Below are 27,178 nucleotides of genomic sequence, written 5' to 3'. Positions count from 1 at the left end.
CCGGCCCAATGCCCTCTGCCACCTTGGAGGCAGACTTCTTCACTCTTCTTGATAGTGGCAGGCCGGCATCTTGGTGTTCGCCTGTATTCTGCCCCAATAAGGTCGTCTTCTGTGAAGCACACGTCTGTGGCCTCACCGACTAGTAAACTGGCACACGAATGGTCCTGCCCCCTGGCAGCCTGCAGCTCACTCACACCCAGATGACTCATGCCATATGTTGACACTCTCTCTCTCTCTCTCTCTCTCTCTCCTCTCTCTCTCTCTCCTCTCTCTCTCTCTCTCTTCCCTCTGTCTCTCTGTCTCTCTCTCTCTCTCTCTCTCTCTCTCCCCTCTCTCTCTGTGTCTCTGTCTCTCTCTCTCTCACTCTCTCTGTCCCCCCTCCCTCCCTCCCTGTCCCTCTCTTTTTTCTCCCTCTCCCTCTCTCTCTCTCTTCCCCCTCTCTCTCTTCCCCCTCTCTCTCTCTCTCCCCCCTCTCTCACTCTTCCCCCCCTCTCTCTCTCTTCCCCCTCTCTCTCTCTCTCTCTTCCCCCTCTCTGCCTTTCGCTCTCTTTCACTCTTTCTCTCTCTTTTTCGCTCTATCTTTCTTTCTCTCTCTTTCTCTTTCTCTCTTCTCTCTCTTTCTCTCCTCTCTCTCTTTCTCTCCTCTCTCTTTCTCTCTCTCTCCTCTCCTTTCTCTTTCTCTCCTCTCTCCTCACCCCTCTTTCTCTTTCTCTTCTCGCTCTCTCTCTTCTCGCTCTCTCTCTTCTCGCTCTCTCTCTTCTCGCTCTCTCTCTTCTCGCTCTCTCTCTCCTCGCTCTCTCTCTCCTCGCTCTCTCTCTCCTCGCTCTCTCTCTCTCCTCCTCCGGGGTCTGCTGTAAAAGGGCCGGAGGTAGTTCTTGTGCGTCCGAAGGTCAGAATTCAGAAGGGGAAGGTTGGGGTGGGAAGTGAAGAGGCCCATGGTCACGCCATCAGCAACTTTCCCATCATGCCAGGGGGCAGGGTGAAGAGGTGCTGGGTCCTGAGGTGAGGCAGAGGGACGATTAATACGGTCACCCTCAATGCACACCCCAAGCTTGCCTTTAAGAGGGACGGACTGTTTGAAGAAGGGCCGACTGGCTTTCCAATGCCCTCAATACAATGCTGATCAATTCCTTGCTGAGTGCAGAGAGAGCCAGTGACTAGGAACCTCCTTCAAGCCCGCACTGCAATTAAGGCAATGGGATCACCAAGCTTGTGTGCTGGCCACCCCCAAGGCAATCAGTGTAGACATGAATCACAGCCCACAAAATAGGTATGGGAAGGCTGTACTGTAACAAGGAGGAACAGAGTCAGGAAAAAGGAGAGTTTGGCGGAGAAAAGGGAAGGTTTTAGACGGAGTGTCGGATGGTGGTACAGACCGAAAGGGCCAGCAATCCTTTCTCGTTCCTAAATCGTGAGCCCGTTTCGTGTCGTCTCTGGTCTGTCCCTAAAACCAGCGCCACCTCCTTTCACCTCTTGTTTGGTAGCGGGACAGGAAACCAGAGGCTTGACCTCTGACCTCTGATGTTTTCCCAGCCCCTCCTTCTCTGGGGATTGACTCGGTGGGCTGCCAATCAGATCAACCGCCAGTCTCTTAGAAATAAACTCCAATAAAACCGTCCAGCGCCCAGTGGGCGCAGGTGCTGCTGAACGTCTTGTATCGTCTTGAATTGGACTGTGGTAAGTACCCCGGTTCGAGAGACAGTCTGCAGACCCAACTCAATAATAATAATAATCGCTTATTGTCGCAAGTAGACTTCAATGAAGTTACTGTGGAAAGACCCTCGTTGCCACATTCTGGCGCCTGTTCGGGGAGGCTGGTACGGGAATTGAACCCGCGCTGCCGGCATCGTTCTCCATTACAAGCCAGCTGTTTAGCCCACTGTGCTAAACCAGCCCCTTCTGAACATGTCCGTTCTGTAGAGTTAAACCCTGCCAAAGTGAACTTTTCAGCATAACAGATTTCCCATCTGGCCAAGAGGTTAAACATCCCAAAAGCGTGACGCCCACAATGAAACGTTGAGTTTACATTTATATAGCGCCTTTCAACACTTTGAGATACTCTAGCGCTTTACGGCCAATGAAGTGCTTTCAGATTAGAGTTGCTGTTGCTATGGAGATAAGGAGGCAGCCATCGAGCGCATAGCGAGCCCCATTAACAGCTATGAGATGGTGATCAAGGGCAGCACGGTGGCACAGTGGTTAGCACAACCGCCTCACGGCGCTGAGGTTCCAGGTTCGATCCCGGCTCTGGGTCACTGTCTGTGTGGAGTTTGCACGTTCTCCCCGTGTCTGCGTGGGTTTCGCCTCCACAACCCAAAGATGTGCAGAGTAGGCGGATTGGCCACGCTAAATTGCCCCTTAATTGGAAAAAAATAATTGGGTACTCTAAATTTATTTTTAAAAAATGAGATGGTGATCAGATTCTCTGTTAAATGTCAAGTTGATTGAGGGATTAATACGGACCTGGGCACAAGGGATAGGGACCCCCTCCGTCTTGGCAATAGAGTCGAGGGATCTCATCTGGCAGGGCAGACTGGGCCTCAATTTGACGTCTCGTCTGAAAGATGGTGCCTCCGATATCAAGAGACATGGGGATAATGCGGGAAAGATAGCGTCCAGGTAGAAGATTGGCCGTGGATTAGTTAAATGGCGGAGCAGGCTCGAGGGGCTGAATGGCCTCCTCCTCCCATTTTCCTAAACTCTAAAGGATGGGGACGGCGGGGGGTGGGGGTGCTTTTTGAGGTTCACAATTCAGGATGTGTGTCCGACCCGTGACCCGATTTCGATTTGACGTAATTTCTAACCCCGTGTCTTGGTCCCTCCCTCAGACCCGGCAAATCCTGGAGGAGCTGACCCAGCTGCCAGTCACGGTGGAACTTTCCAGCGATTTCCTGGATCGCAATACGCCCGTCTTCCGGGATGATGTGTGCTTCTTCCTCAGCCAGTCAGGTAACTGCGCGGCGTCTGCGGAGCAGGATTAGGGGCATCATTTCCGACTCGATTAAACTGCCTTTTTTAAAAATTATCCGCCGTTGGAACTTTTCCCCTTTCCGGGATTTGGGAATCTCCGACAAAGCTGCGATTGTCCATCCTTAATCGTCCCGAGAAAGTGGCGACGGGTCATAGAACACACAGTGCAGAAGGAGGCCATTTGGCCCATCGAGTCTGCACCAACCCACTTAAGCCCTCACTTCCACCCAATCCCCGTAACCCAATGACCCCTCCTCACCTTTTTGGTCACTAAGGGCAATTTAGCATGGCCAATCCACCTAACCCGCATGTCTTTGAACTGTGGGAGGAAACTGGAGCACCCGGAGGAAACCCACGCAGAGACGTGGGGAACGTGCAGACTCCGCACAGACAGTGACCCAGCGGGGAATCGAACCTGGGACCCTGGAGCTGTGAAGCCACAGTGCTATCCACTTGTGCTACCGTGCTGCCCAGGGTCTACAGCAGGGGTGGGCAAACTTTTCCGTGCAAGGGCCACATTCAGAAATTCACAATTTTAAAGGGCTGCATAGTATATTAAGTAAAGTAATTACTTCACCCGGTTATGATTCTGGGCGCCTCATATAGAACATAGTACAGTACAGCACAGAACAGGCCCTTCGGCCCTCGACGTTGTGCCGAGCAATGATCACCCTACTCAAGTCAACGTATCCACCCTATATCAGTAAGTAACCCAACAGGCCCCCCCCCCCAATTAACCTTAAAAAAAAATTATTTAAAAACATTTTTTTTTTTTTTTTTAATGACTTGGTGGGCCGCATAAAGACCTTTGGCGGGTCGCATGCGGCCTGCGGGCCGTAGTTTGCCCACCCCTGGTCTACAGGAATTGCTGCTGTCCGTTCTTTCAAGGGGTTGCCTAAAGCCCAGAAGGTAGCCTGGGGAGTGAGGCTGGAGGCGCATATGGCCTGGCCTTGTTAATGACAGTTAACGAAGGCATATTTAGAATCACAGTTTTTGTTTGTAAGGCTGGGGAAGCAGATATAGTTTGTTGTCGAGTTTAGCAATCCATTCAACGGCTTCAGTTAACGCAGTGTGATTGGTTGCGTTACCAGCAGCAGTGGTGGTGTTGATACGGAATCATGCGGTTTTATGGCATTGGAGAAGGCCTTTCAGCCCTTCCATTCTTGTGACCTCTCTGAAAGAAGTGTCCACGTAGACCCATTCCCCTGAGTGTTCCCCTATCCCATGGCAAATCTTCTTTTCCACAAGCGTACACACTTGCTTTGAACAATGGGTCTGGATCCAACCATTGTTTCTGGGGGAGCAGTTTATTCCAAGGGATCATCTTGTGTGCCCTGCTTGAAGCCAGGTCCTTGGCACCTGGTAATCCTTCCATGTGTCTCTATACTGGTCCAGTCTTTGGATTTTCCAATAACCCTTCAATTTTCAATCCACTTCCTATCTCTTGCTCTTTGCCCTTGAAATCTTCTCTCCGTTTGTGGGGAGCACAAGTGGCTAGCACTGTGGCTTCACAGCGCCAGGGTCCCAGGTTCGATTCCCCACTGGGTCACTGTCTGCACGATCTCCCCGTGTCTGCGTGCGTTTCCTCCGGGTGCTCCAGTTTCCTCCCACAGTCCAAAGACGTGCAGATTGGGTAGATTGACTATGCTAAATTGCCCTTAGTGACCAAAGGGGTTAGGAGGGGTTATTGGGTTACAGGGATAGGGTGGAAGTGAGGGCTTGTGTGGGTCGGTGCAGACCTGATGGGACGAATGGCCTCCTTCTGCACTGTGTGCTCATGTTCAATACCATCTCCCAGAAGTCCATTTCCACTTGAGATGCGCCCTCTTTAAAAATGATTCATTCACGGGATGTGGGCGTCGCTGGTTAGGCCAGCATTCATCGCCTATCCCTAGTTGCCCTTTAGAAGGTGTTGTTGAGCTGCCTTCTTGAACCGTGGCAGTGTCCTATGGTGTAGGTACACCCACAGTGCTGTTAGGAAGAGAGTTCCAGTTTTTTTGTTTTGATGGTAATCAAGTGTCAGCCACTTAATACCAATTAAGCCACAGGTTAAGGACAGCAGAAGTCCTCCTGGGCATTCGTAAACAGCAAAGGGAGATGGTGGTGTTACGGGCACCTGGCCAGCTCACAACAGTGGCCAAGAGACTAAACCAGGACCATAACCTTGTTTAAGTTTTAAGACGGTGCAGAAAGATTATTTTGTTCCAGGAGTGATAATATAATAAAGAGGGCTTGATTATTTTATAAACAAACTTTATTGAATGGAAAGAAACAATATTTAAACTTTTAAACTGCATCCTGACAAAGATGACAGATTACATGCAATTTCTTAATCTTAAGACACTAGTTCCCATTAAACAACACTGTAACAGAACATGCAGCTCTCATGCCATGTTCGCAGGCAAAGGCAATACTTGCATTTACGAAGCAATTTTGCTTCTGGCAGGGACATTCGTCGTTTTGAACCCTTTTTCCAAAACCTTCCTCGGTAGCAACTTTCATGACTTCTCTCGGTCGATTTCCAAAACCTTCTGCTCTGTGACAGCGTTTTCTTTCTCTCTCTCTCTCTCTCTGTCTGTCTCCGCGCCGCTACTCACACAGACCCCAGGTTCTCTGCTGGTGTTTCCAGACTTGCCCATCAGCGTTAGCTTGGTTGTTTGATTGGCCACTCCCATTTATACCAAAGAGCAGAGCCATGCTATTGATATGCAACCAACCTCCCATTGATGGACAAGGAGATCATAAGACTCTGTCATGGGCTAATAGCTGGTTAGACAGAAGTGTCCCGAAGGACAATGGATCTGGGGCATCCTGTGTATTCCCACTAAACGAGTTTTAAGTCTGACTGGGACAATGTAACTCGGCCAGGTGTGGGCGTATCTCTCTCACTCTGTGCTAGCAGGTTTATTTTCTCCTTCGTCTGTTTAACCCCTAAATTGCCTGCTACTTCTCTAATCTCATTTCTACACCCAAGTTCCTAATATCCCCCTCGAGTAACAGTGACATAGTGGTATTGTCACTGGATGAGTAATCCAGAGACGCAGGGTCCTTCTCTGGGATCCCCAGTTCGAATTCCATCGCGGAAGATGGAGAAATGTGAATTCAATAAAAATCTGGAATTAAAGCCTAATGCTGACCGTGAAACCCCTGGCGATTGTTGTAAAAACCCTAATGTTCACTAATAGGAAGGAAATCTTCCAACCTTGCCTGGTCCGACTTACAGCTGACTCCGGACCCACAACAATGTGGCTGACTCTTCAATGGCCCTCTGAAATTGCGCGTGCGCCACTCAGCTCGAGGGGCAATTAGGGATGGGCAACAAATGCGACATGCACATCCCGTGAAAGAATAAAAAAAGGTGAGGGGACCGGATTCTCCATTGCCCGACGCCGAAATCGGGAAGGGAGATCGGGTGGCGAATAGCTCCCGACGCCGAAATCGCGACAGGCGCCGGTTTGATGGCGGGCGCATTGCTCAGCCCCCTCCAAAGCGGCCTCATTGCGCCGCGCACAGTATTTATTTTGAGGATCTTGTTTGTTTTTATTCCCGGATATTCTGTAATCCCAACGGATCACACTGGATCGTCCCTTACTTGTTACAATCAGCTTAGAAATGGAAAGAGAGGGCAGCACGATGGCCTAGTGGTTAGCACAACCGCCTCACGGCCCCGAGGTCCCAGGTTCGATCCCGGCTCTGGGTGACTGTCTGTGTGGAGTTTGCACATTCTCCCCGTGTCTGCGTGGGTTTCGCCCCCACAACCCAAAAATGTGCAGGCTAGGTGGATTGGCCACGCTAAATTGCCCCTTAATTGGAAAAAATAATTGGGTAATCTAAATTTAAAAAAAAAAAGAAATGGAAAGAGGCCGTCCAGCAGTGTTCCCTCGAGATTAACATAAACCTTAACCCCGACCTCAACACTCCAAACACTCAAGCTTACATTTAAAAAAATTTCACCTCAAACACACATCACAATCGATGGATTTGCTTTGTAATATCACCGTTTCATGGTCTAGTCACATTTAAACCCACCCCAAATCCACAACCAGAAGATCCTGTTAAAACCCCAAAACCCACCACCCAAAGACTCATCAAATTTAAAACAGTACATTTAGCCGCACCCATCTCCCACCAAACTACCCCACAATCCCCATCTTCCCTCATCCCCCCTGTCCCTGCCAACCCACTGTCCCTGCCTCTGCTAACCCCCCCGCCCCCGCCCCTGCCCCTGCCCCTGCTTAAACCCCCCCCCCCACCCCTGCTAGAATTAAAGTACACTCGCATTCTGCACACCAGTGACTAGCTACATCCCACGCACTAACATACGATCACCATTTCACTACTGTACTCCAGGTCAGGTAAACTCACCCAGCAAGATTCAACCCAGTTCATTATTACAATGGGTAGGTTTATATTTTATGGGAGGAGCACTCTGTCGTCTATCAAACTGCTCCAGAATAGACCCATGCCTGAACATAATCATTTAGTTTCGTCCTTTATTCCCTACCCTCCCCACAGAACAGTCTGCAGTCAAGACCACAGCTAGCAACCAAAATTCCCCGAACTACCACCTCCATCCTCTCCCCTAACTACCACCTCTCTGCCGCACACAGTTGCAGCCGCGTTGGCATGGCATTAGCGGGGCCACCCACGAAACTCCGCCTCTGATGGGCCGAGTTCCCGACGCCGCGGTCCTCGTGTGTTCTCAGCGGTCGTGAACCTGGCGTGGTGGCTGTGGGGAGGGAGAGAGAGGGCTTACAGACAGTATCCAACACCCCCATACTTCGCCAACATTTGTGCCACCGGCCGGCGAGCATCTGGCAGGGCTGGGGGGGGGGGGTGGTTTTGGGGGGGTGGCCAGGAGGTGGGCTATGGGGTCCAGCTGGACGGGGATGGGTTCCAGCAGGATCGGACCCATCTGTTTAAAAGCGATCGGTGTGTGTGTGTGTGGGGGGGGGGGGGGGGGGGGGGGGGGGGGGGAGTGTACGCGCGGCTGCAGCTTGTCAACCCTGCGCGTGTCCATCACGGGCTCGCCGATTTTCCCCCACCATTTTTACCATGTTGTTCGGGCGTGTTCCAGGCGGCGCCGGTGCTAACCCCTCACCGGTAGCGGGTGTGGCGTCATGGAACTCCATGTATCCTCCGTCGGCCTCAGCGCTAGGAAACGGAGAGTCCAGCCCCAGATTCTTTTTGTTTAAAACAGTCAATCCGTGGTCATCATTCGACTTTTAATTCCAGATTTCATTGAGGGCCGAAGGGCCTGCACTGCGCTGTAATGTTCTATTATTATTGAATTCAAATTCCACCATCTGCCGAGGTGGGATTCGAACCTGGGTCCCAGGAGCATTACCCTAGGTCTCTGGATTACTAGTCCAGTGACAATACCATTTTCCCACCACCTGCCCATAAGAATAACCCTTTTTTTTTTAAACTCCAGTTTGAATATTGGTGGTGATATTGAATGAAATGCCCTCAAAATAGGGGCTGGTTTAGCTCACTGGGCTAAATCGCTGGCTTTTAAAGCAGACCCAGGCAGGCCAGCAGCACGGTTCGATTCCCGTACCAGCCTCCCCGGACAGGCGCCGGAATGTGGCGACTAGGGGCTTTTCACAGTAACTTCATTGAAGCCTACTCGTGACAATAAGCGATTTTCATTTCATTTTTCATTTCATCAATCCAGCATATTTGCAGGACTATAAAATAGATTTATTCTCCGGGATAAGGTTTCCAAAATCGGCATGCGCCTTATGGATCAATATTTCCTAAATATTTCCTTTAAAAATTTTGGTGCATCACTTCGTCCGACAAATTCGGGAGCTCCATATTAAATCACTTTATAATTTTAACATTTCTATCAGGTTTCTTTGTAACCTTATCTGTTTTGGTCTTTCCTTACACAACTACCCCTCGTTCTGATGTTATCTCGGTGAATCACTGCATAAGTATGCATGTGCATGCACGTGTAGACATAAAAGACCGGTGATTTGCAAAGAAATCGCTTTGAGCTGGCCAGCGCAGCCTGTCTGTACTTGCGGACAGAGCTACGGGAAAGGTTTTCTGTGAACCTGATTTGGATGAGGGCAACAAACTACTTTTGATGAACAGTGTTCGAGAGCTAGCTGCTGAGCTAATGCGATGCTGAGAGCATTTCTCAATCATTAAAGGTCACTGCTGCAGCATAAAGGCAAAATTCAGCCTCATTTTAACATGTCCCTGGGGCTGCAGTAACTTAACCCAACCAGTTAGCGAGGTTAACTGAGAGTCTGCTCAGTGAGCACCTCCGTTTGTAGTCATTGTAAGCTTCAAGTAGCGACAACCTAGTCATTCTGGCTGCCTTGACTATTAGAAACAAAGGAGAGGAGAGTTAGGAATTCGCTAAGAGAGATCCTTGACCTGTGCTATGAGCAAATGGCTGTTTTTGTTTCTATTTTACATAGAATTTACAGTGCAGAAGGAGGCCATTCGGCCCATCGAGTCTGCACCGGCTCCTGGAAAGAGCACCCCACCCAAGGTTAACACCTCCACCCTATCCCCATAACCCAGTAACCCCACCCAACACTTAAGGGCAATTTTGGACACTAAGGGCAATTTATCATGGCCAATCCACCTAACCTGCACAGCTTTGGACTGTGGGAGGAAACCGGAGCGCCCGGAGGAAACCCACGCACACACAGGGAGGATGTGCAGACTCCGCACAGACAGTGACCCAAGCCAGAATTGAACCTGGGACCCTGGAGCTGTGAAGCGATTGTGCTATCCACAATGCTACCATGCTGCCCGCACATTATTTTGTTACGAGCCGGTTGGGAGGAGAGCGTTGGTTATCTCGCCCCGCTACTCTGCAATCGCATCATTAGTTTAAACATTTAATTCACCCACTAACAGGGACAATTATTTACCTTCGCTACTGTTAGACCCAGAATAATAAATAAATAATCTATCAATAAATTCTTAGTGATTGATTTGTTGTTGAACAAAAAACCTTTTTTTAAAAAAACCGGTTGCAGGAACTGGTTCACACACGATTGTATTCTGGAGGTACACCTAGCTAGCCCTGTTTTCCGGTAGCGTAGTGGTTAGCCCTGTTGCTTCACCGCTCCAGGGTCAAGGTTCGATTCCTGCTTGGGTCACTGTCTGTGCGGAGTCTGCATATTCTCCCCGTGTCTGCTTGGGTTTTCCTTCGGGGACTTCAGTTTCCTCCCACAAGTTCCGAAAGACGTGCTATTAGGTAATTTGGACAGTCTGAATTCTCCCTCTGTGTACCAGAACTGGCGCCGGAATTTGGCGACGAGGGGCTTTTCACAGTAACTTCGGCAGTGTCAATGTAAGCCTACTTAACATAGAACATAGAACATAGAACATAGAACATAGAACAGTACAGCACAGAACAGGCCCTTCGGCCCTCGATGTTGTGCCGAGCAATGATCACCCCACTTAAACCCACGTAACCCGTATACCTGTAACCCAACAATCCCCCCATTAACCTTACACTACGGGCAATTTAGCGTGGCCAATCCACCTAACCCGCACATCTTTGGACTGTGGGAGGAAACCGGAGCACCCGGAGGAAACCCACGCACACACAGGGAGGACGTGCAGACTCCACACAGACAGTGACCCAGCCGGGAATCGAACCTGGGACCCTGGAGCTGTGAAGCATTGATGCTAACCACCAGGCTACCGTGAGGCCCCATGTGACAATAAAGATTATTATTTTAAAGTACCCCAGTTGGCACAGCACGCAGACGTACAAACACAAAGGACAAACAGATAGGGTCTCTGCAGAGATGGGATTTGGAGGAAGGGGTTTATAACATAATGGATAAAGTTTGCAGGGTTTAGTTGCTGTCGACCGGGAGCTCCCTCATGTGAAGCTGGTCCCAGTAGATGTACAGAGACTCTCACCAATGGAGCTTTGCTGTGGAGGAAAACATAGAGCTGGATCAATTCTTCTTGCCTCAGCTTTCCGAGCTTCTTAATGTAGACAAGTTCCACTTCGTTGAGGATCCTGCGGCCGCATGGAATTTCAGTCAAGGAGAGAGTTAACGCAGCCTTCCTTCTTGGCTAATTCCCCAAAACCGAGTTCAAAACAACAGGTTCAAAGCTTAAAGCTTTGATTTGATGTTGATTAAAGCTCCTCTGTCAGGTGAATTCCAGTAAATCATTAGCCTTTGCCTTTAAACAAGTTTTTCCCCCATCACAACAATTAAAATAATTCAAATTAAGTCCAAACCGCTTTCCACCGACTGTCAAATACCATGCTGATCAAGCAGCTGGAATGTGATTTGCCAGAAAAGGCATGATCGTTGACAATTAATTTTCCATGGAGGCCTGGCCAATATTTATCCCTCAAATCAACATTGCAAAAAGCAGATGATTTGGTCATTGATGTTTTTAGCGGCTTGTTTTTTTAAATATAAATTTAGTGTACCCAATTCATTTTTTCTAATTAAGGGGCAATTTAGCGTGACCAATCCACCTACCCGGCACATCTTTGGGTTGTGGGGGTGAAAACCCACGCAGACACGGGGAGGATGTGCAAACTCCACACGGACAGTGACCCAGAGCCGGGATCGAACCTGGGACCTTGGCGTCGTGAGGCAACAGTGCTTTTGGGGCTTGTTAAGCATAACTTGGTCATCATGTTCCCTACAACACAACAAGTTCCCACACTTCAACAAGTGCCTCATTAGCTGTGAAGTGCTTTTGGATGTCCCGTGGTCATTAAAATGCAGCATGTTAGTAGCACAGTTGCTTCACAGCTCCAGGGTCCCCGGTTCGATTCCGGCTTGGGTCACTGTCTGTGCGGAGTCTGCACGTTCTCCCCGTGTGTGCGTGGGTTTCCTCCGGGTGCTCCGGTTTCCTCCCACAGTCCAAAGATGTGCAGGTTAGGTGGATTGGCCGTGATAAATTGAACTTAGTGCCAACAATAAAAGGTTAGGTGGAGTTACTGGGTTGCAGGGATAGGGTGGAGGTGTGAGCTTTTAGGTCGGATGGTCTTTCCAAGGGCCGGTGCAGACTCGATGGGCCGAATTGGTTGCTGCACTGTAAATTCTATAATTCTATGATAAAAAATGCTTGGTTTCCTTTCCTTTTTCTGCATTTTGACCTTTGCACATACCTGTAGTTCTGTAAAAGAATTTGCTGTGATAAGCACATTGCCATTTGCCTTTCTCTGCTTTTGAGCCCCAGTTGGATGTGTTTCTGACACAGTCCCGAACGAGACTTACTTCTGGTTTGGTCACAGCTGTTCTGTAACTAGGGAACGCCATTCCCTTGCAACAAGACAAGAGAGAGACAGAGAGAGTAGATGAGTAGAGATGAGACAGAACAGCACACAGATCACGACGACCCACAAACAGAACTGAAAGAGACAGAGCAGACAGACTTGAAGAGACAGGACAGACAGACTGAAATAGACAGACATACAGATCAGACAGAAAGAGACAGACAGTACAGACGGAAGAGTAGAGAGATCAACACTCAGACAGACACCACAGACAGAGAAAGAGGAGACACAGACGGACAGAGGGAGGGCAGACAGAGGGAGGGGCAGACAGAGGGAGGGCAGACAGAGGGAGGGGCAGACAGAGGGAGGGGCAGACAGAGGGAGGGGCAGACAGAGAGAGAGGGGCAGACAGAGAGAGAGAGAAAGAGGCGAGACAGACAGACTGACTGAAGACAGACAGACAGAGAAGAGAGAGTCAGACAGACAGACAGAAGAGAGGCATGCAGACAGACAGACAGAGAGACAGACAGACAGAAAGAGAGACAGAGACAGACAGAGACTTGGTGAGAACAGTCACGAATAACTGAGGAGAAAACTAATGTACCTTGGAATCCCTCCAATCCCTCCTGTGCAGATGGAGGCCATTCGGCCCATTGAATCTGCACCAACCCTCCGAACGAGCAATCTACCTAGGCCCACCCTCCCCCACCCTATCCCCGCAGCCCTTGCATTAATCATGGCCAATCAACCTAACCTGCCACATCTCTGGGAGGAAACCGGAGCACCCGGAGGAAACCCCCGCAGACACGGGGAGAACGTGCAGACTCCACACAGACAGTCACCCGAGGCTGGAATCGAACCCGGGGCCCTGCCGCGGTGAGGCAGCAGTGCTAACCACTGTGGCGCTGTGCCATTAGCTCGCGGGATGTATGCTCCCAGAGCTGGTTAGGGAACGCCGTGAGGTTTTCCAGCTTCTTTCTTGCATTCAGACATCCTTTTAAAACCCTTAAGTGTATTAAAACCTTGTAAGTCACTCCCAACATCTGCCTGCTATATAATTACAAAGCTCCCCGTACACCGTGTGTTAGGTTTCACTGGCCAGAACGCAAATGACATCTGAGCCCAACTATCAGTAGCGGCAGACTAACGTCTGTGACTAATATGTAAACCTACACAGGTCAAAATCGATTGGATGTCTTCAAAGACCTTGTGATTACTGTAATCAATGTAAACATCTCTGTATGAATAAGAACGTTTTTAGATTGTGAATTTGGTGAACAACCATCTTTTTTTTTTAAGGATTTATAACTTAGCCCAGTCCCTATTCAAGATCCCTGGGATCAAATAGATGCCTCGCCTGTAATTAATTCGATACAAATTGGAAATCGCGTTTCAATTTTTGTGAAGGTTGTTTTCTTTGCCTGCTCAAAATAATTTACCTGTCACCTCTTGCTTTTTCGTGTTTTGTTTTTACTAATTATACTGCGACCGAAATCTGTTTTGGGACATGTTGAGCATTTTGTAGCCTGCCGACTCTAATATCATTGGAAAATTGCTTAATTCGGTTTAACTAGTGAGGCCGGGGTTTTCCCGCCTCGCTTGCCGACGGGATATTCCGGACCCCGCTGAAGTCGATCCTCGGTGACGGGGGAGGCAAAAGCTGAGAATCTCACTGGCTGGAACGGCGGGAAGACCCCGCCCATCGGGGTCTCTAACTCTCTAAACCCCTCCACAATTGCTTTGGTTTTTTTTAACAAAAGATGGATTTAATCCCCAATATCACAAAATAAACAATGTAACCTCATGTACTAAACACTGACTATGCAGCACGGTAGCATTGTGGGTAGCACAATCGCTTCACAGCTCCAGGGTCCAGGTTCGATTCTGGCTTGGGTCACTGTGCGGAGTCTGCACATCCTCCCCGTGTGTGCGTGGGTTTCCTCCGGGTGCTCCGGTTTCCTCCCACTGTCCAAAGATGTGCGGGTTAGGTGGATTGGCCATGATAAATTGCCCTTAGTGTCCAAAATTGCCCTTAGTGTTGGGTGGGGCTACTGAGTTATGGGGCTAGGGTGGAGGTGTTGACCTTGGGTAGGGTGCTGTTTCCAAGAGTTGGTGCAGACTCAATGGGCCGAATGGCCTCCTTCTGCACTGTAAATTCTATGAAAGAGTTCAGGAAAGACAAACTCCCCCTCTGGTGGGTTTTTGTACTGCGGATGAGGCGAGCCATTGTCTGCCCACAGAATCTTCCCGCCCCGCCACAGTCAACGGGCCTTCATATGGCTTGCCGGGAATTGACTTTGGTGGGACAGGAAGGTCTCTCCGCCGGGAAAGGCTGGAAAATCCCGCCCACTAGTTACATCGAATTAAGCTATTTGGCAATAATATTACACATGTTGCAAAGTATCTCGACGAACGCAATCCCGAAACAGATGGGATTTCACAGTGGGGGCCCTCCATCTTTCGGCCCAGGATCTGCGTAACTTGCTCTCCGTTTTTTCCCTCAGGCGAAACTGCGGACACACTAATGGCCTTGAGGTACTGCAAGGGGAGAGGAGCCCTAACCGTCGGTATCACCAACACGGTGGGAAGCTCCATCTCCCGGGAGACGGACTGTGGCGTCCACATCAATGCCGGACCAGAAATCGGCGTGGCGAGTACAAAGGTATGGCGCTGAATGGTCATGAGCTGTCCGGATGCGCCGTGTAACCCAAAAAGCTCTTTGTTGTCACCTGCCATCTCTACGAGCCTGGAGAACGAGAGGAAATGACAAAATATTTTACAAAAATATTTTTATTCTCCTTTTTCACATTTTATCCCAAATGTACACCCACCAACAATAAACAATAGTCAGCAACAGATATGTCAATCCCCATAACAATAACGACAATCCCATCCTCCCACCAATCCCCAAACATCAGCCCGCATGTTTACATAAACAAATGACAAAAAGGAATCAGGAATCAGCCATAGTCATCCTTAATATACCCCCCCCCCCCCCCCCCCCCCCCCCCCCAGTTCTTGAAAGTGCACAATAAATCATGCCCATGACTTGTAGAACCCCTCCGAGCTTCCCCTCAGTTTGAACTTAACCTTCTCAAGGGTCAAGTATTCCAACAGGTCCCCCCGCCACGCCAGGGTACGGGGTGGACAGGCTGCTCTCCATCCCATCATGATCCGTCTTCGGGCGATCAACGAGGTGAAGGCTACGATATCTGCCTCCGGGTGCTCCGGTTTCCTCCGCCAGTCCAAAGATGTGCAGGTTAGGTGGATTGGCCATGATCAATTGCCCCTTAGTGTCCAAAAGGTTAGACAGGGTTAGGGGGACAGGGCGAGTGAGTGGGCCGCAGGGTTGATGCAGACTCGATGGGCCAAATGGCCTCCTGCTGCACTGTAGGGATTCTATCCTAAGCGTTCAAGTTAAATTTTAATTATTTTGGGAAAGAAACGTAGTGATAAAAATGTTTGGGTTTTATGTGACAAATGCTTTAACCAGATGACTGTTTTATGGTTGTCATCAACATGATATGTTTTACTGCTGTATATTCCACCAGGTTGATAAGTATTTATCCTGATACGTTCTGGTATTAGCTGATACATCAGTACATCGGTTTTTTGGTTGGTCCTGCATCTCGAAAGGAAATGAGTGACTTTGTCGTGACAATCTTTTCTTTCTCTCCAGGTCTACACCAGCCAGTTTGTGGCACTGGTCATGTTTGGCCTCATGATGTCTGAGGACCGAATTTCAATGCAGAAGAGACGCAGGGAGATCATTCAGGGCCTCCAGACTCTCCCAGGTAACCTGAGCCAGCAAGAACAAGGACAGCCCTCATCTAATCCATCTTGAATTTCTCAGGGAGGGGTTGGAGTCGCCACATTGCCACTGCTTTGTAAGCAACGTTGCAAAAACATAATCGTAGTTCTTCACGTTCTGTCAAAAACAATCCGCCTTAATCTCTCCACCTCTTTGCCTCCCTGTCCCTCCCGTCAAGATGGTGACTAAACCTCGCTCATTGACCCAAGGACACCCATCCTAATAGCTTCTTTGTCTTGTTGTCAATTTGTGTTGGACTTCGGGGCAGCACAGTAGCACAAGTGACCAGCACTGTGGCTTCACAGCGCCAGGGTCCCAGGTTCGATTCCCCGCTGGGTCACTGTCTGTGTGGAGTCCGCACGTTCACCCCAGGTATGCGTGGGTTTCCTCCGGGTGCTCCGATTTCCTCCCACAGTCCAAAGACGTGCAGGTTAGGCGGATTGGCCATGCTGAATTGTCCTTCGTGTCCAAAACGGTTAGGAGGGGTTATTGGGTTACGGGGATAGGGTGGAAGTGGGGGCTTAAGTGGGTCGGTGCAGACTCGATGGGCCGAATGGTCTCCTTCTGCATTGTATGTTCTATGTTCATCAATGTGAAGCGCCACAAGGTGTTTTATTACGTTCAAGGGCGACTAAACTCCAGTTGTTGTAGTAACGTGATCCGCAGTGTTGGATTCACACCAGCACTCCATGAAAGTTCCTTAAAGCGTGCGTGTTGCTGTTCGCAGTACACCAATGTTTTGCCACGTCTCAAGTTACAGAGAATGCCACCCCACCTGCACTTTTTAGATATGGCGGCAGAAACCAGCTCGTGGACAGTAATTCTGATTTCTGCTCTTTTTCTTCCCCCCCCCCCCCCCCTTGTTGTTTGACCAGACCAAATAAAGGAAGTTCTGAGTTCAGACGACGAGATCCAGGGATTAGCAAGTGAGCTGTATCAGCAGAAATCAGTGCTGATCATGGGCCGTGGCTACCATTATGCCACTTGTCTGGAGGGGGCGCTGGTGAGTAACACTCTGGTTTCAATCAGGATACAGCAATGCTGTTAAAGAGCAAATTCCATTACAATTAACGCCTTAAAATATTTGCGTTGAATTTTTCACTTCTGCTTTCCTTTGACTAACTATTAAATGGGTAGTGTTCTCAACAGCTTTGAAATCTCCGTACTGATGCCCTTAAATCAGAGGATAGGTGATCCCCCTGCTAAAACATTGTATTTAACCCTTTTTCTGAAATCCTTGGGGTCGATTATGTTTGGAATTACGGTAATTTAGGGTTTTGGATGCCGCACATAAACCGACATTGGGGATTGGTTGGATGAAGACTGCTGGTTCGTGATGCAGAGCGAGACCAACAGCGCGGGTTCAATTCCCGCACCGGCTGTGGTTATTCATGAAGGCTCCGCCTTCTCAATCTTGCCCCTCGTCTGAGGTGTGTTGACCCTCAGGTTAAATCACCACCAGACCGCTCGCCCCCCTCAAAGGGGAAAGTGGCCTATGGTCATCTGGGACTGTGGCGCCCACCCCCCTTCGAGCTACCTGGCGACAGACTACCATCCTGTCCCAGGTAATACCTCCCTGTAGGAACAGACGAAAGTCTGTCTTGTGTCCCACTAGCCCGGGAAAAGAATTTTATTGATACGTCTATCGCAAAAACTGCGAGGTAAACGGTGTAGCCAAACAATTAGTCCTCCCGTGCTCAGGGACAATTTTATTTTTTAAATGCAGTTTTTGGATGTGTTTGATTTTCGCATTTACGTAATGAACTGTTGCCTCTTTTGAAATGTTTATTGCAGAAGATTAAGGAGATCACCTTCATGCACTCGGAGGGAATCTTGGCCGGAGAGTTGAAGCATGGGCCGCTGGCACTGGTGGACCATCGGATGCCGGTCATCATGGTGCTGATGAGGGACCCCACATTTGCCAAATGTCAGAACGCGTTGCAGCAAGTGGTGGCACGTAAGGTAACGTCCAAACAGCTTTTGGGGGCTGCGAGTCCATTATCGTTCGTGGAGCATTTGGCGGTTACACTTCACTCAGGACGTTCCGGGTTTCTGCGCCAACGTGCGCACACCTTTCACCTGCATATTGCAGCCTGGATAGTGATGGTAGAGGCTCCAACGTTCCCTCCATCACAGAACTTCTCCCACTCTTACCGCCTGCCACTGGGGCCTGTTTGGAAGGATTTGTATAAGTTGGCGCTCAACCTGCTTTGGCCGCGTTATGAACGCACCTTCCTTGGCCGTCAAGTCCTGGGGTGGGACTCGAACCTGGAGCTTTCTGGCTCAAAGGCAGGGATGCCAACCCACTGCTCCACCAGAGAGCCTTCAACACAGGAAATGGACCAATTGGACAGTCTATCCCGGCGTTTCTGCGCCCGCCCAGCATCCATTAAAATTGACTGGGTCGGCAATCGGAAGCGACTGGCGTATGCCAAGACCATCTGTAAGGTCATGGATTCGTCCCTCACTCTTTAAACGTGCAACTTAGCATTTATGACTGGTGAGATTTAAAAATCAGCCCGTTTGCACTTGATGCACGTGTCGTCTGGCAAACAGTGCACCCATCGAGTGCCAGTGCCATTGGAAATTCTGTTCAAGGGTAGGCATCAGAATGTTGGCGATCTGCGTGAACCTTCTTCCCGTATGGCAAAGACGTTTGAGCTCGATCTAGTTTGTTCTGGCATTTGTACAGGCCGGCCAAGTTCGGGAAAGGAGACTCTGAGATTGAGTTACAGATTTAGTGACTGCAGCTGTCCAGGAATTTGCAATGTTTGCATTTGGAATTATTTTTTTTTTAAACAGGGAGTTTGTGTGACTTTGTGTTTAACGAAAGGCAGCAGTTTGGAGGGAGAAGGTTCTAAGAGTGCCCTTTGTGCCCTGTGCGATCCGCAAACCAGGATTTTCCCTCCATGATCGGAGCATTCGGGAGACTGGCAAATATCATTTGTCAACTTGTCATTTTCGTCGTCTGTTATTATGCTCGGTTCCCCCCCCTCCATGTTCATTCAGCAAAAGGAGCCGCTAAGGATAGTACCCAACTATATATTTTTTCCAATCGAGGGGCAATTTAGCGCGGCCAATCCACCTACCCTGCACATCTTTGGATTGTGGGAGTGAGGCCCACGCAGACACGGGGAGAATGTGCAAACTCCACACGGACAGTGTCCCAGAGCCGGGATTGAACCCAGATCCTCGGTGCTGTGAGGCAGCAGTGCTAACCACTGCGCCACCATACCCCCAGGAGACGGGAAGGATAATGGATGTCTCGCGTCATGCAGTGATAGGTTGGGAAGGTGGCGGGAGATTCACGACAACGGGATCCCATGGGGAACCGTCTTCGTATTGGGAAGTGACACCTTCACGCTGATGTGAGAAGTGTCAAAATTGACCCTGCCTGTGGATAGTTGCATGTTCCGATTCCCTACAGTGCAGAAGGAGGCCATTCGGCCCGTCACGTATACACTGACCCTCTGAAAGAGCACCCTACCCAGGGAACGCTCTGCAGGTCTGGCAGCATCTGCGGAGAGTCTCGGGCATTGGAAGGAGTGTGGTGGGCAGGGGGTCACGGGCAAGGGGAAGAGTTTAGCACATAGACTCTAAACTTTGATGAACCCAAGGGCAAGTCTCCAGTGACCTCGAAGAAAGCTGACCACAAATACCTTTCAATCTCCGCGGCTTAGATTCCCCCTTTCCCAACAGCACTTTAAATCCAGCACCAAGGCATCCAACAGCATTGATTTCAACAAGAAGGCTAAGCAGCCAATCGCATTTAAGCATTCTCACAGTCTGAAAACCAGGAAGTTAAAAGCATTGCCTATCCTTTTAAGTTGTCAGTTAGTGAAATGACTGATTTAAGACAGAAGCTAAAATATCATAAACTTCAAAAAAAGAAATATATTATTTTAAAGATGTGGTACTTAGTTATGAGGGAGGCATCTGACATCCCACTAATAATAAAGTTAGCTTTTAGGTCCAGTGAGGTAGTTTAGCAGTAATTGTGAACTTAGAACACTGTTTGAAAACCCAGTTGCAATTTGTTTAATAAGGTGTAAGGATTCCAAGGCTTCCCACATTCAGACTGAAGTGGAAATTTCCACGAATTCCCCGACTTTGGGATAGCAAGCTGGCTGAATGCCTACAGCGCCCCCTCTGGGGGGCAGGCAATTACTGTCGGCGACCTGTGGGTTTCCGCGTTATTCTGTGTCTGTGCAAACTGCTGATGTTGCTGTTGGTTCCAGAGAGTAATTAACAGCAAACCAAGGCAGTCAGGAGTGTGATGGAATACTCTCCATTTGCCTGGATGAGTGCAGCTCCAACAATAATCAACAAGCTCAGCACCATCCAGGACAAAGCAGCCCATTTGATAAGCACCCCAACCCCATCTTCAACATTCACTTCCTCCACCACCGGCGCACAGTAGCAGCCGTGTGTACCATCTACAAGATGTACAGCGGCAACTCGCCAAGGCTCCTTAGGCAGCACCTTCCAAACATGTGACCTAGAATAGAATCCCTACAGTGCAGGAGGAGGCCATTCAGCCTATCAAGTCTGTACTAGCCCTTGGGACCTAAGCCCACGCCTCCACCCTATCCCTGTATCCCTACCTATCCTTTTTGGACACTAAGGGGCAATTGATCACGGCCAATCCACCTAACCTGCACGTCTTTGGACTGTGGGAGGAAACCGGAGCACCCGGAGGAAACCCACGCAGACACGGGGAGAAAGTGTAAACTCCGCACAGACAGTCATCCGAGGCCGGAATCGAACCTGGGACCCTGGCGCTGTGAGGCAGCAGTGCGAACCACTGTCGCCGGGAGAAAATCCTGGGACTCCCTCCCAAACAGCACCATGGGTGTACCTACACCACATGGACTGCAGCGATTCAATCTGGCGGCTCACCACCACCGTCTCGAGGGCAATTAGCGATGGACAATTAATGTCATCCGAGCCAGCAACACCAACATCCCATCCACAAATGTTTAAGAATCCAGAGCAATCACCCTCCACTTCAATTGCACTTTTCTGATCCGCTACCATTCAGGTGAAATAGTCACTCGGGAATGTTGGAAGCTTTTTTTTTACACTGCCAGGTTGGGGGTGACTGCAGTAATTTATTTTACCGTGCCAAAATGGATTGGCCAGGCAGAAAATGAAAGGTCAGTGTTTGAACTCCTTCATCCACCTTGTGACCCGTCATTTTATTTTTCCCTCGCCGTTTCCTTGAAGGTTTTGTGTTTTCACCTAATTATGAAGAATTAACTGTTCTCTCGGGATCGGGGTTGGGATCAGGGTGTGCTTGCACGACTGATGATGTTTTCTGGGCAGGTTGCAGGTTGCAACTATTTGACCGTTTGTGTTTTTGGCAGGGGCGGCCCATCCTGATCTGCGAGAAGAACGACGAGGAGACGGTGAGAAATGCCTACCGAGCCATTAAGGTTCCTCACACCGTGGATTGCCTGCAAGGAATTCTCAGCGTGATCCCCTTACAGCTCCTAGCCTTCCACCTTGCTGTCCTCCGAGGCTATGACGTGAGTTGCCGTTTTATCCAAAATATGGTGCGAGCGGTCCTAATTCTTACTTGAGATGTGGGCGTCGGTGGCTGGGCCAACATTCATCCCTAATTGCCCTTGAGCTGAGTGGCTAGACCGTTTCCGAGGGCAGTTAAGAGTCAACCACGTAGCTGTGGGTTCTGGAGTCACATGTAGGCCAGACCGGGTAAGGTAGGCAGATTTCCTTCCCTAAAGATTTCATTAGTGAACCAGCTGAGTTTTTATGACGACAGTACCGACAGTAGCTTTCAATTATAGATTTTTTTACTCATTGAATTTTAATTCCACCAGCCCAGCTGTCGTGGTGGGATTTGAACCCATGCCCTTTAGCCCTTTGCCTGAGCATCTGGATTGCTAGTCCAGCGACAGTACCACAAGGCCACCCTCTCCCCTCAAGAGGGCACAGATTTGAAATGATAGACAAAAGGAGTAGAAGTGGCACGAGGAAAGTATTTTTCACCCAGTGGGCGGGTGGAGTGTCAATTGCCCGAGAGTGTGGTGGAGGCCGGTTGGATCGAGGTATCCAGAAGGAATTGGATTGCTGTCTGACAAGAGAGAATGTGCACGGTTGCAGGCGATAAGGCAGTGCGGAGGGGGTGGGTGGGAGAAACTAGGTAGAATGCTCTTTCAGCGAGCCAGTGCAGACTCGATGGGCTGAAAGGCCTCCTGCACTGTAAAGATTCTAAAATGGCTGTAAAGGGGAAGCTACTAGCTTCTGGCCTCGTCTGCTTTGCTTGCCGAGGGCAGTCGGGGACCTAGAAGAGTTTTGCTTGCTTGGCTTTTGTGACGTTTTGTGTTGCCCTCAAAAATGCTTTGAAGCTCCCTGCTCCTTGCAGTATAAACAAAACCTCCCACACATTGTAAACGGTCTTGCTGCCCCCGCTGTTAGCAAATACTTTCTTTGATGGAAGAATAGGTTAGAATGATTCGGGTGGAGGCTCACGTTCTGTATTTTTGTAAATCCTTTTGCATGTCTGATTCACACTGGGTGGCTCCTCCTGCCCCTTCCGACTGTTACGCCAATGGTGGATCTTCCAACAACGCCCCCGCCAGGTGGATGACAACAAGAGACTGAGGAAAGTTGAAGCGGATTACGTGCCTATGTGAGCTGGCACATCAAGTCGGGAATTTACATCATGGCTACAGGATGCGTCAAACATTTGGAGGCACAACTGGCGTACTGGAAGGAGAAGCAACGTACATGAACTGTTACTCTTAATTTCTATTATCTAATAACAACATTTTTGTTTTGTCAAAGGAAAATAACGGACTTATCAGTTCACCGGCCTTGAAATAATTCGGGGCAATTCAATACAGAATAATTTTCTAGTCCGTTATTTCTTAATGCACAGGACATTTTCTTTTTGATATTAAATTGTTTAGCCACAGACTGTCACTGTGACAGAGACGGTACTTTAAAGTATTTCAGTGAGATGATCGCAAACACAATGCGCAATTGGGAAACGAAAATGTCTGTGTTTTTAAATCGGTTGCTGGATTTATTTTCTGTTGTTGCACAAATGTGATTTTCTCGCCTCAATTTTTGCTTTTATCCTGCGCCTTGTGCAGGGGGAGGATTTTTTTGCTTTTATCCTGAGAGTTGGAAGGTGGGGGGGTTTTGAATGATGTTCAAACTGGGGATGCTGAAACTAAAAGCTGTCGTGATTTGGGCGGCACAGAGGCGCAGTGGTTAGCACTGGTGCCTCGCGGCGCCGAGGACCCGGGTTCGATCCCGGCCCCGGGTCACTGTCCATGTGGAGTTTGCACGTTCTCCCCGTGTCTGCGTGGGTTTCACCCCCACAACCCAAAAAGATGGGCGGGGTAGGTGGATAGGCCACGCTAAATTGCCCCTTAATTAGACAAAAAAAAAAAAATTTTTGATACTCTAATTTTTGTTTAAAGGTGTCGGGATTTAAGGGGTCGTGGGTGATAATGGTCCTATGGATGGAGGGTTCACATCTGGAATAGAGTGGGGGAAGGGGCATGTGCCCTCCCATCTCCGTTGGGTAAGTGTGGGGTGTAGATGCCTGAATTCCTCGGGAACGTGCTCCCAGCTGCAAGGCTTTAGACTGGGACAGCAGACTCATGAAGCCTTTACTAATGATGGTGAAGGCTCCAGGTCCATAAGAGCCACCCTCTCAGAATCATCGCATGTCTCTTTTATCAAAGTGATTCACTGCCATTTTTTTTTTTTTAAATCGCTTATTGTCACGAGTAGGCTTCAAATGAAGTTACTGTGAAAAGCCCCTAGTCGCCACATTCCGGCGCCTGTTCGGGGAGGCTGTTACGGGAATTGAACCGTGCTGCTGGCTTGCTTTGGTCTGCTTTCAAAGCCAGCGATTAGCCCTGTGAGCTAAACAGCCTACCAAGACACCTGCCTTTTCTGTGGGATTAAAAGAAACCTCTTCATTTTTTTTTGTTGCCCTGAATTGAAGCCAACTCTATGTCACTACTGTCTTAGTTTTTAATATTGCGGGATGTCCAAATGGTTATTGCACGTACTCAATTGTGGGCCTGCAACCTGGTTACAGCTCACCTATACATGTGTTATCTGACCTCTGACCTCTAACTCCCTGTTCAAGTGATGGGCTGAGTGTAGGGTATTATATCTAATACGCTACTGCAATCAATGTAATAACATGGTCACTCCTGCTATTGACTTCCTGCACAATGGAAGTTGCAAAGCACGTGTTGCATTATACAGTATACAGCTTGTTTGTAGGAACATATACATACGGGGCTTTCAATGGAAGTCCCTGCCGTACTGCCTAATGCAGCACACATACTCAACTGTTATCTCCTCTTCCTCCACCCCCTCCCCCCTCCCCCAATAGATTAATTGGATTTTACATTATTATGGAGTATCTTTTGCTCTGTTGTCACCAAAGTCGCAGTTTGGTGACTGGTTCTACCTCTACTGCTATGACCTCCTTAATGACATCAAAAGAATTCTCACCTTGCCTGACTAGTTGAGTCATTTCTACACAATACATTAACCATGAAGTTTCTTATGGCCGCAGCCTCTTACCAAGTCTCCTTGCTTTCCTGTCTGCTTGAAACTACCTCCTGTGGGCTGTGGGGGGGGGGGGGGCTTGAGAAAGTTGGAGCACATCACTATTAGTTGCCTCGCCAACTGCCTACTCTTTCTCTCTTTCCCGTTCCTCCGTTTCTCTCCCCCCCCCCCCCCCCCCCCCCATCCCTCCAGCTACCTTCCCTCCCCTCCTCCTCCCTTCCCTCCCCTCCTCTTCAGTTGGTGCCAGGACTGAGTTTCCCGACGCCTGTGGTCATTTACACAAGTGGCCATTTTTTAGTCGGTTAATGCAATAACTCCCATGGGGACGACCTGACTGATCTCCTGTGGAGCTCCCCCGCTGAGTGGCGGAGGCCGAACGGCTGGAGCTCGTTAAACCGTGCCGAGAAAAGCCAACCCGTAGGGGAACCGGCATCTCCGGATGGAATCCCTGCCGCTTTTCGATTTACTTGGTGAATAAACCTCTCTATTTGAATCCTTCTCGGGACTCCTGTGATTGTAATATTTATCAACTGGGTAAGCCACTGTGACTCTATTGATGCAGACGATTATGTTTGCATCCGCTATCAGTGTTCCCTCACTGCACAATAATTGGCAGCTAGAACCTTGGTGAATGCTACCCCACTGCCCATCCATCCAATACCATTCACAGCACCCCATGTAACACATTGACTCCTTTGGTTGACTGCCTGCAAATGACACACCATCTTGACTTGGGAACATATCGCTGCCGTTCCTTCACTGTCATTGGGTCAAAATCCTAGAACTCCTTTCCTAACAGCACTGTGGGTGTACCTATACCAGCCTGCAGGGTTGAAGAAGGCAACTTCCCAGCATCTTCTCGAGGGTAACTAGGTATCGGCAAAAAAAATACCAGCCTTGCCAGCAATTCCCACACCTCCATACATTTAATTAACAGTGGGACAGGCCTTTCCAATGTTCTTTTTCTGTTTACCATTTCTTTCTGTTCTCCTCTTCCATGCTCCCTGACTCCTGCAAGTCTGGTCCTCGTTGCCTGCTGTGGGGGGGGGGGGGGGGGGGGGGGGTGACCCCCGTCAGCCCTTTAATTGGTGCGGCCAAACACTCCTGCAATCCATCTCCGTCTCCAATGCATCTCCACCGTTGCAGACTCAACTTTGCACTCACAATTCAGATCCCATCGTCACGGCTGGACGCTCAGGACAATGACTGGGAAAGGCTATAAATAAACCGAATTCTGGGAAAGGGCCAACCACATCAGGGATGCATAGCTCCACACTCCCAACACGTTGGAATTCTATCGACCTAATTTGCATGTTTAGGTACCACGATGAGTTTGTTCAACTACCTCCGACGTCAAGACGCAAACTGTGCGTCCAGCACATCTTTCCGAAATAAGAATATTGTGTTTGGTTTTTTCTTTCCTGGTGAGCAGTGGAAGATTCTATCACATCCACAGCCCATCATCCCCGACAGCTGAGGTGCACCTTTCAAAAAGTATGGGACGCTTGTCTTGTTTTTTGAACTTCAAAACAGATGAGAGTTGCCGCCCTCTGGTAACATGGGAAGGACATGTCTGAAATGCATAGCTTTATGCAGTGGCTGGGACCAATACCAGAGAGGAACATCAGGCTGCGGAGAGTACGAATGTCCCCCAATTCTCTCTGCTTCTCCCAGTAACTCATCTGGCTCGCTTCCTTTTTAAATTCATCTTTAGTAAGGGCTCTCAATTCAACAAAATAATCTCTGGGTTATAAGAAAGGCAGAGTCTCTCTCTTCTCGAAAGTTGTTTGGCTGGGGTCAAATTTTTGTTTTATTCCCTTCCGGAAGAGGTTAGTCTCATTTCGCTTGAATTCAAATTTGCCCAGCTCCACACCGTCGAATTGTACGCATTTTGCGGGGATATCTAACAAGTAGCAAATCTCTCTTTGGGGAGCACAGGCTGAACTGCAAAGGATGGTTAATTATGTATGTTTCTCTCAACTCTCCGGCTGAACTCAATCTAAATAAAAGTTCTGAATCAATCCACTTGAGTGTTCAGTTTTCCCTGTGAAATACTTGCATATTATCTGAAGCTGGAACTACTGAAGACATTGCCAGTGCTCTGGGAAGATGGTGGGGAAAGAAAGATCGTGGGCGGGATTCTGCATCGGCCGACGTCGGAATCGGGGATACCCGATTGGGTGGAGAATCGGTTCAGACACCAAAATCATGGCGGGCGCTAATTTCACGCCAAATCACAATTCTCCGTCGCCTCGACAACAGCGTCAATGCGTTCCACTCCGCATGTACAGTAAAGGCTGTTGGCATAGCATAAACGGGCCTGACCCTGTATTCTCCGGAGCCTCCGCTATTCTCCGCCTCCACTGAGGCAAATTCCCGATGGCGCGGATCACTTGTGCGTTTAAAAATCTTGAAACCAGCGCTGTGGCTGCTGAAGGAGTGAGAGGGGGTACAAAAAGTGTCCAACATTGCCATAGTTTGCTGACAGTCGTGGGATCAGGCAGGCTAGTGGTGTCATGTAGTCAGGAACTAGCCGAGTAGGCGTCAGCTGACATCATGACACCCCAGTATTACACAAGGCGTGTAGGACGACGTATCCAGCAATTAGA

The 27,178-nt window shown here is 49.1% G+C and overlaps 1 protein-coding gene across 1 annotated transcript in view; it reads left to right on the top strand.

The window, feature by feature from the left end:
- The window catches only part of LOC119956060 (glutamine--fructose-6-phosphate aminotransferase [isomerizing] 1-like), a 77,731-nt gene extending 54,564 nt beyond the window's left edge, over positions 1-23,167 (top strand). Inside the window, exons 13-19 of the mRNA XM_038782876.1 lie at positions 2,829-2,949; positions 14,701-14,858; positions 15,876-15,990; positions 16,883-17,010; positions 17,802-17,969; positions 21,374-21,535; positions 22,610-23,167. Coding sequence (XP_038638804.1) covers positions 2,829-2,949; positions 14,701-14,858; positions 15,876-15,990; positions 16,883-17,010; positions 17,802-17,969; positions 21,374-21,535; positions 22,610-22,663 — 906 coding nt within the window. The 3' untranslated portion in view covers positions 22,664-23,167. The remainder of the gene's footprint in view (positions 1-2,828; positions 2,950-14,700; positions 14,859-15,875; positions 15,991-16,882; positions 17,011-17,801; positions 17,970-21,373; positions 21,536-22,609) is intronic.
- The last annotated feature ends 4,011 nt before the right edge of the window (positions 23,168-27,178 follow it).

The sequence above is a fragment of the Scyliorhinus canicula genome, chromosome 22 (genome assembly GCF_902713615.1).
Source record: "Scyliorhinus canicula chromosome 22, sScyCan1.1, whole genome shotgun sequence".
In the NCBI taxonomy this organism is placed as follows: Eukaryota; Metazoa; Chordata; class Chondrichthyes; order Carcharhiniformes; family Scyliorhinidae; genus Scyliorhinus; species Scyliorhinus canicula.
Note: the sequence above shows the minus strand (reverse complement) of the source record. Positions and strands in the feature narration are given on the sequence as shown.